This window comes from Miniopterus natalensis, chromosome 11 (assembly GCF_054644295.1).
Source record: "Miniopterus natalensis isolate mMinNat1 chromosome 11, mMinNat1.hap1, whole genome shotgun sequence".
Lineage (NCBI taxonomy): Eukaryota > Metazoa > Chordata > Mammalia > Chiroptera > Miniopteridae > Miniopterus > Miniopterus natalensis.
In genome coordinates, this window is record NC_142091.1 from 75,578,844 (window position 1) to 75,594,568 (window position 15,725).

Genomic DNA, 15,725 nt, shown 5'->3' on the forward strand with positions numbered 1-15,725 from the left:
AGGTCTCCTACTTGGACCGCGATGAGGCGATGCTGCTGCGATGAAGCCGCTTTGAAGAACTTTCCAAATACTTTCCTCACCCGTCCTGAGGACAGGGGCATGCTGAGGGCCTGATGGAGCTGCAGGACCAACGAGGGGGCCGAGCCCTCCTTCAGGACATCAGGAAACCGGACCCCACGGCCCGGAGAAGGGGCCGGATGCCACGGGGTGTGCGTTACACTCGGGAAAAAGCCCCGATCAGTCACCACTGGACTTGCACACACTGGCCACTGGCAAAAATGACCCTCACTTGCCTGGCTTCACTGAGACTCGCCACCTGGATGAGCAGGTGAAATCTATGCAGGAACTGGGTGCCAGGAACCACCTTGCCCAGGTTGGGGCCCCTGAGCCTGGCCTGGAGGAGTGTCTGTGACCAGCGCTCCCTGGAGACTGAGGAGAGCTGAGCCTGTGCTGGGTCCCCATAGTCTGGGGAGGGAGGACTGCCTGGTCCCCAGAGCTGGGCCTGCATGTGGGGTCACCTTTTCCTTTCCTATAACCTGTCCCAAATCACCCACTCCTGTCTCCCGTTTGTCCCATTCCTTCAAATACAGCATCTTGGTCCCAACAAGAAAATGTGGGCCCAGCAACAAGTGAACACGGGCTTTGCCGAGCCTGTAGAGTTGCAGCCACTGCACGGCTTCGCCTTCTGCCTCTTTCCTGAGCAGCCCGTTTGCACCATGAGACGAGCTTCTCTCACCAGCATAACCAGTCAGGTATATTTTTTGAAAGAGGAAATTAAATAGGCTTCGAGTTATTTTGTTTCTGCCATGTCTTTTCATTGTCAGCTGCAAGGAGGAGAAGTGGCCCCGCGGAGTGTGGCAGCCGCAGTTTCTCCAAAACTGTGATCGTCACATTAAATAAAGGCTTAAACGAAAATGGGAACGTCTGAGTATCAGCAGATACCAAAACTGCAGGGCCCAGCACAGAGCGGTGCCCAGGGCCAGGTCTTTGAATGACCAGGTGAAAGAACCCAGGTGGCGGGCGCAGGTGGACCCCAGCCTTGGGAGGCCAGCGGGGCGGTTAGCCCCAGGTTTGCCCACAGCCCCAGCCATGCCCACGGGGAGGGAGGCCCGGTAAAGGCTTTTCTCTGCAGAGCTGGGAGTCCTTTGACCCGAGCGGGCGCGCGTCCCCAGGTCCTAGCCGAGGGGGTGGGAGCGCGGGGTGGTCAGGGGCTGGTCCGGCGGCCGCCCCTCCTCCCGTGGACCCGAGCGAGGGCGCGGGGGCGGGCGCAGCTCCCCAGTGCCCCCCTCTATGGGGGAAGGGAGAGGAGTGCAGGGCTCAGGACCCCCTGGCACAGGCAGGCTCTATAGGGCCCCCACGTCGGGGACACCCCTTCCTTTCTCGGTGGCCTCAGCTCGGGACCTCCAGGGCCCGCCTCCCCGGAGCTGTGGCCTGGCCCCGGACCCCTCTCCGGGCCCCCTCCCCCTCCCCCTCCCGTGGCCCCCGCCCTCCGCCCCATCCCGGGCTCCTCCCCGCAGTCAGGAGACCCGTGCAGCGCGCTCCGCCACTGGCTCCTCGGCCCCGCCGCCCCTCCCCGGCGGGGCGCGACCTCCGGAAGGCGCCGGCCGCTTCCCGGGCAGGGCCACGTGGGGCCGGCGGCTGGGGGCTGGGCGTCCCCCGCGGCCGCGCGTTTCCTTCCGGCCCTGCTCGCGGGGGTGGAGTGGGGCGCGGGGGGATGGGAGGTGCTGGTCCCGCCGACCCGCTCCCGGGCTCCTGAGATGCCCGCTCACCACGTGGGCGTGAGTGGGATTGCGCTCGTGCCTCGGTTTGCCCACCTGCAAAATGGGAGGGTGGGTTTCCTGGCACGCGGGAAGCAGAACAAAGATACGAATAAATGTCATAACTAGAGTGGGCTCCCGATCCGGGTTCAGGTCGGGCTGCAGGGGGGAGGGGCGCGCCTCCCTGCCCCCTCGCGCTCCCCCAGGGTCCTGTCTCCGAGGCTCTGTCGCCTCCTGGGTGGCTGGTCGGCCAAAGTGGGTGCGTGGGTGGGGGCCGCAGCTCACAGGCCTTCGGACGGGCCCGCGCCCCGGGGCCAGGTGGGTGCCCACCAGCAACCCCTTTCCCGGGGCACCGCGCGCAGAGCCGCGTCCGCGCCCGCCGGGCAGCGCGCACCCGCCCCCGGGGCCCCGCTGCGCTTCAGACCCGCCCCCGCCCCGCTGGCGCGGCCCCGGGTCTGCGCCCCCGGCCCCCCAACCCCCGCAGCCTGGGCTCCTCGCTGCCCTTCTGTGGATTCTAGAACATTCCCCCCCCCATCCTTCCTTTCCCCCTCGGGCGTGATAACCATGATGAGCACTCACCGTGCAGCAGGCCCTTTTCTTCGGTTATCACTTGTCATTAATGCTTGAGGCTGGGGGGGGGGGGGGTGCGCTACGGAGCTCCTGGCTCCTGAGGGGCAGCCATGGCAAAGCCAGCAGGCGGCTGACCACCCCAGGCTGGCCACCAGCCGAGTTGTAGCCGCCTGTCCAGCCCTCACTAGAGGTCGGCAGGAGGCCCTGGGCCACCCGCTCAGATGTCACAGGTGGTGAGAAGAAACTGCCCCCCAACACGTTACCCAGTTCTGCGGGGGAAGCAGGATTGTGGAGCCCTGCCCCCAGGTCCTGGGACAGCAGACGGCACTGGGGTTTGGAGCTTTGCCATCAGCCTGCTTCGGTCTGGGCCCCCGACTGCCCTCCAAGCTCTCAGACCCCTCACCGAAGGGCTGATGTTGGGGTCCAGGCTTCAGCTGGGGTCCCCCATGCCGGCTGGGACCCAGGGGCCACAGGATTGGGGCAACTACAACAAAGATAGTGGCCTCACGAACTCCCCAGCCTGCCCTGGGTCTCAGCCCTGGCCTGTGAGCACCCCACCAGCCCTCCCTGAGGCTGGAGCCCCCAGCCTGAGCAGGCGTCTGTGGAGGGCCACAGGTGGGCCCGGCACCCTCACCCTCCATCCTGTCTTCCCTAAAGTAAGGTGAGCTGCGTGGTTACCAGTCTGACTGTGCCCAGGCGCGCATCACACCTACCCTGGATCAACTGAGGGTGCCATCGGCAGCCTCTAGGAAGATTCTCAATGTGCACTTGCTTCCAGCACAGCAATTCCACTCATGTCTGTCCCTCTGCGGTGGGTTAAACAATGGCCTGAGAGGTGTCCAGGAGATTTCTAGGGGGCGGTTGGGGAAGCATCCAGCACCCTGCGTGCCCCTCACAGGCCTGGTGTGGAGGGCACATCCACCTGCAGCTGGAATCCTGTGCGGGTTGAGGTGGGGAAGCACTGGGCACTGAAGACCCTAGTGGGACCGGTCAGGTAGGAGGGACCATGAGGAGGCCAGAGGGGCTGGAATGGAAGGGGGGAGGGGGGAAGGCAGGGAGAGGAGAGGGCTGGGGCAGGGGGGCATGTGCCCTTGGGACCACGGTGGTGCCCATGTATGTAGCCTTGGGCAGGGCGGCCTTGGCTCAGCCTGAGCTTCCCCGGCTGGTGCAGCCCAGCCGGTGTGGCTCAGTTGGTTGAGCTTCATCCTATGCGTCAGGCAGTCTCCAGTTCGATTCCTGGTCAGGGCACATGTTGGGGGCTCGACCCCTGGTAGGGGGTGTGCAGTAGGCGGCCGATCAGTGTTTTTCTCTCCCTCCTCCCTCCTTCTCTCTGAAATCAATGAAAACATACTAAAAAAAAAAAAAGAGGTACACACAATGGAATATTACTCGGCCATAAACTAGAACAAAATCTTGCCATCTGCACCAACATGAATGCTCCCAGATGGTGGCGTGCCCAGTGAAATAATCGGACAGAGAAAGACAGACACCGTATGATTTCACTTATATGTGGAATCTAACGAACAAATTAAAGGAACAAAACAGAAACAGACTCAGACACAAAGAACAGACTGATGGCTGCCAGAGGGGAGGGGGCTTGGGGGGCCGGGTGAGGAGGGAGACGGGATTTGGAAGCACAAATTGCCAGGCACACAGCAAACACAGGGATATAAATACAGCACAGGGAATAGGGTCGATCACATTGCAGTAACTGTGTGGCGCTAGGCGGGCACTGGAGTTCCCAGGGGTCAGTTCATAAGTTAAATGTGTAACCACTACGCTGTACACTTGAAACCAATATAAAATAGTTTTTATTTTTTTTTTAAATGTTTTTATTGATTTTTTAGAGAGAGCGGGGAGGGAGAAAGAGAAACAATTGATGTGAGAAACATCAGCCGTTGCCTCCTGCACGCCCCAGCTGGGAACTGAAACCAGGGCCAGGAATCAAACGGGCGATCCTTCAGGGCACGGGCGACGCTCCAGCCAACTGGGCCACACCGGCCAGGGCCCAATAGAAAACACTGAATGTCAACTGTAATTGAAAAAGAAAAAAGCTTACAGAAGGCAGGGCAGAGTACCAGATGCAGCAAACAGCAGGCACCCCAGCTCCCCGCTTTGCCCCCCCCTTCCTCCGACATTCCAGTTGCTAACAACACACGCCGCTTGATACAAAGTCTGCTTTAATGTAAAAAAGCCCCAAACTCCTGTATACACATGAATACAATTTGGGGGTATAAATAATGTAGGAAAATAAACAGAGGTGCCCATCAAAATAAATTAGCTGTAAATATCACGTTGGCAACTAAGTGCTGGGAAGTCATGGTCCCCGCTGTTTTCACGAGCTACTGGCAAGATCTGGGGCTTTCGAATCTTCTTTTTCTGGCTTTTGAGTGAACCTTGTGGGTTCACCCAGGGTCGGAAGCTGCCGGCCCCCACACACAGTGACTCGGTGCCGGGGCACAGGGCTGGGAAATGGAAGCAGCTTGCGCGCCTGTTCTTTGGGTCAATATCCACAGCACTCAAGTGGGTGCCAAGAGCCCCAAGGTGACGGGAGAACTGGGAGGGAGGACAGCGGGGGCAGGGGGAGGCTGGCGGAGGAGGGGTCCGTCTCAAAGGCCCTCACGTGAACCCCACTACCTGATCAAATCCGATTCCCTGGAAACCCGTCACTGTGGCAAGGGCGGGCTGCTAGGACTGTGCCTTCATGTCCTGTCCCTCTGAACAGGTGACAGGATGGCTGGTTGCCTTAAGGGAAACCCGGCAATTACTGGCTGCGTACAGGGTGCTGGCTGCCAGGAGAGGGCCAGGGGCAGGAGGTGAACTGCCAAGTAGCCCGGCAGGCTGTCCACACTGGAACCAGCCAGCGTGGCGAGTTCTCAACATTCACCCAGGCTGGAGGGGGCTCTGGGCTCCCCCGTGTGGGAAGCCTGCTGGGCCATGCCTGGACCCAGTCGATTCTGTTGGAGGGGCCTGGAGTTGAGATCTGGACCAATTCTCCCTTGTGGTTGGGTCAGATTTGCCTGCCGCTCAGAGCTGATCACCTGTATGTGAATTTTAAACGAGTGCTTTCTTCCTGGCTGCCCCTGCTGGAGATTACGGTAGAAATCTGCAGAGATTTTCAGCCTGCCTTAAGGACTTTCCCAAAGAGAATGAGTTTCTCATCAGTGGAGGTATTCAAGTAGAACTGGGGCAGCGCATGGAAAGCACTTGTCCAGCAATGACCAAATTCAGGGTAGGGAGCTAGAGTAGCACCCGGGAGGTGGGAAGGGGGGTGAAGGACTTACAATTTTATAACCCTACAGGTCTATCTCCTAGAAACTGGCACAATCAGTGTCAAACTATGTACAGGTTCTAAATGTTTCTTCTCAGAGCTAAATAGGACACAGGCCCAGGATCGTGCTTGTAGAAGCAGGGTCAGAGCCCACTCTGCAAGCACCACAGGCCCTGGGTCCTGGCCTGGGGGGCAGGGGTGGGGGGTGGGCAGAGCCTCGGTTACTTCTGGAAGCTGGGACTTTTCACCAGGCTCAGTTTGTTGGCGATCCCAAAAGGGTCCATGCTGTCGGTCTCCAGGGGCGAAGGAAACGTGTCGGGCTCCGAGGGGTCCTCGAGGTGTTCAGGTTCTGCCGGGCTCCTGGGCAGCATGGGCAGGAAGTGGGACAGCGGCAGGAAGCCCCGGTCCTTGTACAGTTGCCTCTGTCTGGCGCTGCTCAGAGAGACGGGCAGCTGGTGCTTCTTGGACCGGTAAACGTTGTAGCCGTCGGGGCGGATCTCCTCCTCGAAAGCGCAGTCCTCGGGCGAGAACTGAGGCTGCGGAGAAAGCAGACAGCATGGCCGTGAGCACCCGTGGGCACCCCCTCCCGCTCTCTCTTAGTCCTGCTGTGTGTGTGTCTAAAGGTTACAAGGCTTGATATAAAATATAAAGGTGTTTAAAGTACATATTTTTATATAGAGATTTACACTGATAACATTTTAATATACATTTATAACATTTTTATCATTTTATTTTTTAATTTTCTTTTCCAATTACAGTTGACATACAGTATATCAGTTTCAGGCATACAACGGTGATTAGATATTTATGTAATTTACGAAGTGATTGCCCCATATGTCTAGTACCCATCTGGCACTGATAATACATTATGTAAATGTTAAATGTAACATTAAGTGTATATACTAAATGTACTAAATGTATGTACTTTCTATAAGTTTACATCTGTAAGTTATAACCCGTAAACACACACACACTCTTCGGGTAGATTTCACATATTACTCAGCATCTATATATACTTTACTTTGATTTCCCACGCAGTGTCCCTTTTTAAACTTAGTCTTGTTCTGAGCAACGACACCCATAAAGTCAGAGGCATGATACGCGCATGTATCAGTCTTTTAATTAAGAATCACATGTAATCCGATCGAGGACCCAGATTAAAGAATCTATTCCCCATTTAGACCCAAATAACAGAGATTCTCAGGCCTTTTTGTCTGGGGTCCTTATGAGAACCATCAGTCCCCCTCCAGTTCCATCCAGGCAGCCTGCCAGGATCCTCAGGATTAAGACAGTCCCCCTCCCCCAGGCCCAGGGTAGCCCCTGCACCCAGCAGGGGTGGCCGGAAACTCAGGAGGTGGGGGTGGCAGGAGGAAAACCGGGGCTGGGTACCAGACCATTCATAGTTGATTGAGAGGTGCCAGCGGGCAGGTTTCTGTCTCCAACTAGTGTCATTACCCCTTGGGGACACAGAGGACCGCCCACGGCTGGGAGCCAGGAGGGCTGGGCAGCAAACAACCCCAGGAGGCACCCAGTCTCATTTCTGTCCAAGCCTACAAAGGTCGTTGAACTGCAGGTGGGTGATCGCTGTGCTGATAAGGCCCTGATAAGGTCTGCAGCCCAGGCACTCGGATCAAGCCACCAGACGGCAGGAGGAATAAATACAAACAGACAAACAAACAAGGGAAGTAAAACCAAATGGTGGCCCATTTTACTCTGCTGGTTATTTGGGAGAAATGAGCATTTCATTCTCTTTTCCATACAGAAATGAAAGGATTTCAAGTTTCTGGGAGAATGTGGAATACGTAGATATACATATATATATTTTAATCCTAATTTTTGGCTAAGCCATGCCCATGGGATCAAGAGGCAGAGCTGGATGTTAGATGGACACCCCCACCTTTGGATTAGGAGACTGGTAGGTCAGCGGCATCAGCCCCAGCAGGGCCTCCCGCCATCCTCCGCCCCACCCCCATAAGTAAATGTCACAGTAACTAAAGTTGCAACTCCGGGGTTGCGTGGCCTTGGGTGTCGGCTTTCAGCAAGCGGACCACCCCCTTTCTCTGCCTCCATTTTGGTCCTTTGGCGCGGGGCTCTCCATAGAACCTGACGCAGGGACTCGGGGCGCACGGAGCCAGAGCACAATTCTGAGAAACTAAAGAAGACTCGCGCTGCGGGGCAGGCTGGGTGTCTGCAGCTGTTCTGGGAGGGGGGCCTCCCGGAGGCGCGGGCTGCAGTCTCCGCCCCTGTTCCCAGCGGAGCCCCCGCGCGGCCCCGACCTCACACAGCCGCTCGGTGCGGGGCTCCCTTTGAACTCTAGGTCTTTGTTTCGGGCACCGGAGACCCTGCGTCCGCACACTTCCTGCCCTGAGGCTCCCGTGGGTACCTGGGCCGGCCAGTCGCAGCCCAGCCCCCCAGCCCCCCAGGCCCCCAGCCCCCCAGCGCCCCAGCCCCCAAGGCGTTTGCAGAGCAGGTGAGCCGGGCGCCCGGACGCACCGAGGAAGCGAGCGCATTGGAATGCTATTCCGATGCGCCTGCAAAAAACGTTTTCCTAGTAGATAAAAATTAATTTAAAAAATATCTCCAATCCTAAATGTCCCTTTTTCCTGACTTGTTTGAAGATCTGCCTTTTGGAAAAAAAGAGTTGTGGATACACTCTTTTTCTTCCTTTTTTTTTTTTTAATACTGTGGGGAGGGGAACGGAGGTGAGGCCCACCCAGGCGCTGCCCCAGACGGAAAGGGCCCAGAGTGGGTTTTCCCGTTCAATTCCGAAGGGAGCCAAATAACGGGCTCCCACCGCCGGCTGGGCTGCCCTTGGCTCAATCGTAAATGCAACGGCTTTCACCCGTTCTCCCGCCACTGGCCGCGACCCGAAACGTCCGCAGAAAGAAGTCGGCTGTTAATGTAATCCGGCCCCTGCAGCCTTCCCCTCGGAGCTGCGAGCGTGCCGAGCGGGAGGAAGCCAGGGATCCCTGAATTCGATCCAGCGCGCCCCCCTCGCCCCCCTCGCCCCCGGCCCCCGCTCCAGCGAGTCCCGCGGGCCACCGACACCTACCAGCCCTAGCATCCTGCCGTCGACCCCCATACAGAGGTACAGGAGGCTGTGCACGCCCTTGATGGCCACTTTCCGCAAGGCGACTGCCCTGATTTCCACCAAACCTGATGCGAGAGAAGCAAAAAGTTGCAGCTGGACTCGCGTGGCCCACATGTGGATGGGTCGGTCGCTGCCGGTGCCGCCCCCTCCCCCCCATTTCCCCATCTCCTCCCGTTGCTGGGGGCCCAGGGAGGGAGTGGAACGCCAAGGTGCCAAGCCCAGGGGTTCCCACGAGGGAGAGGTCCGAGGGAGCCAAAGGGGAGTCAGGGGAGGGTAACACATGGCTACGGTAGGTCCACGCACCCCCTCCCCCAGTCCTCGAGCTGTTGTGACCCGGGGAAGGGAAGAGCACGAGGCTGTGCCCAAACCTGGCGCTATCGGGAGCGGGGAGCCCGTGGGAGTGGAAGGCGGTGAAGGGAAGAATGGGCGCTAGGCAGGAGGGGGACCCGCGGGCACTCACTGTGCGCGCTCTGGCCCCGCGCGCAGTCCACTGCGCCGTCGGCGCGGATGCGCAGGAAGCAGCTGGATGGGCCGTGGGGGCCGGAGGTGTACAAGTGCCGCAGGCGGATGGACTCCCCCCAGCCGTAGTGCACATGCGGCCCAGCGTCCGAATGAGCTAGGGGGCCCCCGGCCGAGGTCAGCCAGAGGCCGGCCAGGACCAGGGCGCGGGCCACAACGCATCGGCTCAGTGCGCTCCGCATGGCACCTCTCTCGGGCTCCAGGAGCAGTTCGCGCGGGCGGCTGAGGGGTGCGGGAGGCTGGGCCTCAGTAGGGACGTCGTGCGGGGCTGTGTGCGAGGAGGTGGGGGTGTCCGCGGGGGCCCCCAGCCGGCTGTGCACTCTGGGTGCGCTCCGCTGCTGCTGCTCCGAGGGCGCAGCGACTCCAGGCTATCGGCCTTATATAGCGCGTCTCACCCTCTGGGCGGGTGGGTGCCCATGACACCCGAGCATTTCTTATCAGGATTGCATCAGGCCCCCGCCCCCCAACACACCCACTCACACTCCGCCTCCAGCCCCAGCCCCCTCCCCGGGCCCTGCCCGGGTGACCCCGCCCAGGTCGATGGATCTGGGGGCAGAGGAGGCCCCACTTCGCGGGAGTGTTCAGAGGAGCTCCTCCCCGCGGCGCGGTGGTGGGCGGGCGGCCAGGGCGCTCTGGACTGGGCCAGTTTGATTTTATAAAGCAATAAAGGAGACCGAGGAGCCCCGCCTCCAGGCTGCGGCTCCCCAGGAATGCGTTCGTTGCGGGGCCACTAGCAGGGGCGGGGGCAGGAATCCCAGGACCAGAGATGGGGGGGGGGGGCACTGAGCTTTGCATCCTTCACCCCCTGTTCGGAAAAAACCTTGCCTCGGCTTTGGGGCCCTCTCCGCTTAAAAGCCCGATTCGCTCCCTCCCGCGACGGTGCCAACCCTCCCACCCCGGACTTAACGCCAAGCGTTAGAATTTCCCCGCGGCTCGGACCCTCTCCTGTTCTCCCAGCTGTGTTCTCGCGATCCTTGCCTGCCCCCCCCCCCCCCGTCCCCGGGCCCCTTATCCGAGTAAATTGTGCCCCGAAGGGGGAGCGGGCTGGATCTCCGTCCCCGGAGAAACAATGGGGTGCCGCGGGCGCCGCTAGATGGCGCTTCAGCCCGGGTTTCGGCCCCGGCTCTGCCCCTCTCGCCGTCGGCGCGGAGCTCAGGCCGGGCGCCTGGAGCAAGTGGGCCCCCCTGTTTCTGCCGTTGGTCCAGTCCTCGCGCCCCTGCGCGCAGCGCGGATGGAGAGGCCCGGGAGCTCCTTACCTGGTGGGAAGGGGCGGAGGATCCACCTCGCGCGCTGCTGGGGTGCGGGCCCGCGCTAGGTGGGGAAGTTGGGGCCCCCCAGTGAAGTGGCTCCTGAAAACCAGAGACCTTCTGCAGTGATCCTCGGAAAATGGAAACAGCTCCAGAGAGCGCCCTGGCGGGAGAGAGGGGGGTCCTCCCAGGCGGCTTTGGCCCAACACTGATTCCTTCTTACGATTCCTGCACCGCGCCCCCGCACCCCAACTCCTGGGTGTGGAGCCCCAGGAAGCTGGTTTTGGGGAAACGCTTCACTGGCTCAGCGCAAAGGCGATGGGAGGGCACACGGTGGAGACCCAGGAAAGGCAAGCGAATTTCAATACGCCAAGGCCAGGTTCACGCCCGACGCCACGACGGGCGTTAATGACGGAGCGCGCCGAAAATGTCACCAGGAAAGTCTTTACAGAAAGACATCATCTCAAAGGCTTTGTAGACCGGGGACCCCCGCGCTGTGTGTCTTGGTTCAGAAAGCCTCGGCTTCTGTTAAATCTAATTACTTCCCCCCTGTGGCTTTAAATCGACGGCGGCTCCTATTAAAGTTAATTACCCTCCCCTGCAGCTTTCCTTTCTAAAGACCTTGGATAAATGCGGAGCCTGAGGAGGATGTCAGTGGCTGCGGGGGGGGGGGGGGAGCGCCCCAAATCCAGCGGGGGGGGGGGGTCGCCAGCCTCTGGCTCCACCCCCACCCCTCAGCTGACCCTCCTAGGGCCTCGGTGGGAAAGGAGTGACCTGGGAAGATGACCGAGGAGGCAGTTGCCTAGTCTGTTGTAAGCGCTTTATGGGTGTTTTCGGCTTAAACCCCCACAAGTGCCCCCATGACATCCTGCCCCTTCATTGAACAGATGGGGGCCCTAGAAAAGTGGGAGAGTGACCCCAGGCTGCACTGCCTTCAAGTGGTGTACCTGTTATTTGAGCTCGGGCCCGCGGGCTGGTAAGCCCAGGCCATGCCGCCTCTAGGGGAGGTGGGGCGGGCTCCTGGCAGGGCCTCGGGCTCCAGGGGCACAGATCCACTCGCTGGGCAGGTCGTGAACCTGCTGGGCCCGTTGTCCCCTGGTGCCTGCTTTCAGCCTTGTGCTGTGGTCCTCCGGGAGAGTGGACCTAACGTGCCCCGAGTGTATAGTTCATGAAGAGTGATGGCTGCCCCCCCCATCGGTCTGGGGAGTACCAGGCATTTCATAGTCACAGCAGTGCTCTGGGACTTTAGATGATTAATCCGTGCTACATGTGAGGAAACCGAGGCTGACAGAGTCGGCCCGGCCCCAGCAAGGGTTGGCACCCAGGCAGGCGGGGTGGGGAAGCATCCCTGGTTTCTTGGTGCCCAGGTCCCTGTGGTTGCAGGAAGCCAAGTAGAGTAAAAGCAGCGCTGGCCAGCAGGGGGCGCTGTGGCCAAGGCCGGCCAGGTGACAGCTGCCAAGTTGAAGGTGAGGACCGGTTGGTTCCCAGGCCTCTCAAAGCGCCCTGGCCCTTGCAGGCCCCGGTGGGCTGGGTTGGGCTGATTTTCAGTTTTCAGGCTGCACTTGATTTGGCCCAGGTGCTGGGCCCTCGGGCTCGCCCTGGCGAGATTTCATTCGCCGAGCGGAGTGGGCAGCGCTGGCCGCGTCCCAGGCGTCCCAGCTGCCCAGCTCAGCCGGGCGCCGCCCCAGCTCTGGGCACAGATGGGCAGGGGCCTTGGCTTGGCGGCTCTGCTCTGGATTTGATGTTAGCTGGGATCCTTTTAAGTGTCACCGTTTCTAACCCACATCCCAGCAGTGGAGAAAATCTTATTCCGCTTCCCTTCCAGTCTCGGCGCTATGACAGTGATTGTTTTTCTTTTCACTTTACGGTTAGAAATTTACATCACAGTGGCAAACGTGCCTTCTTAGGCACTTCCCCGCGCCCCTCCCAACCCCCGCCCCGCCCCATTGTAACTGCAGAGGCCTCTGGGTGTTGGTGAAAATCTTCATCAGAAACCGGGAACTGCATTTTTGAACTTGGGACTGAAAGGACGGTGAAGCCTTGGGGGAGGGGACAAGCGACACAGCCGGCCCTTGGCTGAGGCGAGACCGGAACTCGGGGCCTGAGTCTCAGCCTTATATTTTTGCTCGAATCTGCTCGAATCTGCTGGAACCCGTATTATTTTCCCGAGAGCCTTCTAGTTCACCCAAACACAAGTTTTCCCCATTAGGGCCATTATTCCAAAAAGAGGCCGCCCCACGGACCTGGAATTGGGAGGGGCAGTGGCGGAGTGGAAACGGGACGGTTTCTCTGAGCCTCCGTTTCCTTACTTGAAAAAGAGCTAAAGGGCAGCTGGCGCTCAGGGTTAACGTGAGAGTTGGAAAAGGTCATCGCTGGAGAGATCAATATTCATAGAGACAGCGTGGCGTCCGGAGATGTGTAAGAGAGGGGTAGCTATTGCTAGTCACTGAAAGCAGGGCTGGGGAACCCTTTTTCTGCCAAGGGCCATTTGGATATTTATAACATAATCTGCGGGCCATACAAAATTATCAGCTTAAAAATTAGCCTGCTCTATTTGGTCAAACATTTAAAACTCCCCTAATGTGATGGCTGGAACTGCTGCTTTTCGGTGAGGCCTTCGCAGGGCCAGACCAAATGACTTCGTGGCCCACATACAGCCCGCGGGCCAGCCATTCCCCACCCCTGGTTTACAGGCTGGTCCCCGTCCGCCTTTGCCACACTTATTATTTATTTTTAAGACGCGACGGCAGCTCTAAAGACAACTCTAATGTACGACAGAAAACTGATGGGTGGTCCCCTGAAGCTGGAGATGGGGGTGGTGCTCTCTGGGGACAGGGGGATGTTCCATATCTGGATTGGGGTGGTGAACAAACTCACCGAGGGGTGCCCTTAGAGTCAGGGTGCATTGTGTTTTCAATCACACCTCAGAAAAGTTGATTTTGAACATTGTCAAGGCAAAAGTGGCACTTGTTTGTGGTTGAACATGGGGAAAATCCAGAGAAGCTGAACCAAAATAACGGTGAAAACCTGGAATATTGAGGCTGAATTAGGAGCCCGTTTCTATTTGGGTTGATTTCTTTCCCAGACTTTAAAAAAGTATTTATGTATCTTAAAAAAATAAAAGTGTTTGGATTGTGTCTCCCTCCAGCCACATATCTGTAAACATTTCCGGAGGCACTAAATGCCCTTTGAAGGCACCCCTGACCTGACACGAGCCGTCTGGGTGGGGTCCTGGGCTGGTCGTCTGCCCCCTAGTGCTGGGTGCTTAGATGGTCGCCAGGGTCCCCTCCGGCATCACACCTGTCCACCCTCAGGGGGCATCGCTGGCCCCGCGTCCCTTCCCCAGGTGGCCGGGTCTACAGGCCCGTCGGGCAGCGAGTGGCAGCTTTCCCCCGAGGAAACGGAAGCTCAGAGCGGACGCGGCTCCTCCGCAGCGCTTGCTGGGATGCAATCAAGGGATGATTCACGGGGTTCACTCAAACCCCCTGGGCCGGGTGAGTCCGTGAGCTCCACGCGAGGGTGTGGAGGTCTTGGTCACCACTGTGCCCCCAGCGCAGCCTGTCACTGGGTGACGAACGTCTGTGAGCTGACAAAGGAGAGGAGGGAAGGAGGGAGGGCGAGAGGGAACCTGTCCGTGGCCTCCTGGGCCTCCCGCCCAGCCTTTCCGCCAGGGCCCCGGAGCCCAGGGGCACTTCTGTTCGGAGGCATTTAAACATATGCTCGGGCCCAGTTCCGGCTGCGCTTTCTGACCACAAATACCACAGATCAGGGGCTTGGAGATTCCTTCCAAAGGCTTCCACTGCGAGTCTTGGGACAAGCCCTTGACCCGGTTTCCCCGACTAGGAAATGGGACCAGTCGGCCGCAGAGGTGGCGTGAGAACAGAGGGGCCCAGCAGTGGCTGGAGGCTCCTGGGGACCCTGGGTGGGCCAGGCCAGCCGGGCCCGTTAGCTCAGAGCCAGGTCTCTCTGGGTTAGGCCGTGACAAGGAGGGACCTCTCCCCGAAGCCCCATCCAGAGCTGCCCTAGACCATTTCCTCACTGCCTGTGGGACCCAGACCGTGCTGGGTGTGAGGGACACAGCTCCATTCCACAGACAGGGGACTGCGGCACAGGGACAGTCAGCCGGCCCTCCGCAGGAGACGTGAAGGGGGCTCCCAGCCCTTCACTCCTCCCGTCTCCCCTTCTCTTCAGCCCCCCAGGTCCCCTTTGTCCTGTGCATAGCACCCAACCCCGTTCCCACCCTTCCCCACGAAACCCGCCCCTAGGCCCTTGTTTGAGTCCTACCATCACCCCCTTACTACAGGACATTGACCGGTGACTTCTCCAAGGTCGGTGGCGAGGGCGGAAACGGACGCTCATTCTGCGTGGCCCTCACTCAGCAGCGGCTCAGCTGGCAGGGTCCCCGAGGGTATCAGTGGGGGGGGTCCCTGCAGAGGCACTGGCCGGGCCATGACGGGCCATGTCACCAGTGTAGACAACCTGGCCTCGTGTGGGTGGACCTTCCTTTTTCATCTCCAGAGTCTGATTCCCATGGTCTGATTCCCAGAGGCTTCTTCACAAGACAGTTGTAGTCACAGCCTTATTTCCTCTTGAACTTGGGACCAATGACCCTGAATGTGTTTATGTGACATCCCTGGTGAAATGTGGCCAAGCCTCCCTCTGCCTTCACTTGTCATTGGATTCAGGGCCACCTGCGTCATGCAAGACAATGTCACCTCGAGACCCTTAACGTGATTACATGTGCAAAGACCCGTTTGTCAAGTAAGGTCCCATCCACGGTTCCAGGTGGACATACCTGTGGGGGCCCTTTCAGCCCACTGCAGGCTCCATCAGGTGATGCTTGTCCCAGCACAGCACTTGGACCCCGAACCAAGGTGTCCCCTTCTTTGCCCTGAGAGAGGGGTAGTGGGCAGCTGCTCCAGGAGTGTCCTCCAGCAGCAGAGACAGGGGAACATGTGTGTGTGTGTGCACGTGTATGCATGTGGATGTATGTGTTTGTGTGTGCATGTGTATATGTGCATAAGTGTGTATGTGCATGTGTGTATGCATGTGGATGCGTGTGTTTGTGTGTGCTTGTGGGTGCATGTGGGTGTATGTGTGTTTGTGTGTGTGCATGTGTGTGTGGCGGGGGTGCTAATGGAGTCCTCTGGGCAGACGTGGCATGGAGAGAGCAAGCAGGCCCCGTGCCCCTGAGGCTGGCCCCAGATGTCCGTCCTTCTGGAAGAGGGTCCTGGCTGCTTTCCGACTTCGGTTCACTGAGGGACTCCCTG

The 15,725-nt window shown here is 59.2% G+C and overlaps 1 protein-coding gene across 3 annotated transcripts; it reads right to left on the reverse strand.

Moving 5' to 3' along the window:
* Window positions 1–3,677: 3,677 nt before the first annotated feature.
* On the reverse strand, window positions 3,678–9,549 carry FGF19 (fibroblast growth factor 19). 3 transcript variants are annotated; one of them, XM_087822453.1, is made up of 4 exons: window positions 9,150–9,549; window positions 8,651–8,754; window positions 5,847–6,134; window positions 3,678–4,359 (listed from the first exon to the last, which is right to left on the reverse strand). In XM_087822453.1, exons 1-4 carry the CDS (start codon window positions 9,388–9,390, stop codon window positions 4,288–4,290), a joined length of 705 nt encoding a protein of 234 aa, XP_087678579.1. In that variant the 5' UTR covers window positions 9,391–9,549; the 3' UTR covers window positions 3,678–4,287. The 3 variants fall into 3 exon arrangements, with proteins under 3 accessions (XP_087678579.1, XP_087678580.1, XP_016074892.1); XM_087822454.1 differs by having other exon boundaries at window positions 4,278–4,359; window positions 5,824–6,134; window positions 9,150–9,547; XM_016219406.2 differs by lacking the exon at window positions 3,678–4,359 and having other exon boundaries at window positions 4,491–6,134; window positions 9,150–9,547.
* Between the last annotated feature and the right edge of the window lie 6,176 nt (window positions 9,550–15,725).

Bases quoted from the DNA above. Each gene is read 5' to 3' on its own strand.
- FGF19 (XM_087822453.1), bottom strand. From the start codon at position 9,390: ATGCGGAGCGCACTGAGCCGATGCGTTGTGGCCCGCGCCCTGGTCCTG. The intron at 6,135-8,650 runs GTAGGTGTCGGT...CTTTCTCCGCAG, and splicing joins ACGGCAGGATGCTAGGGCTG to CCTCAGTTCTCGCCCGAGGA. The intron at 4,360-5,846 runs GTGAAAAGTCCC...TTTCAATTACAG, and splicing joins TCGCCAACAAACTGAGCCTG to TTGACATTCAGTGTTTTCTA.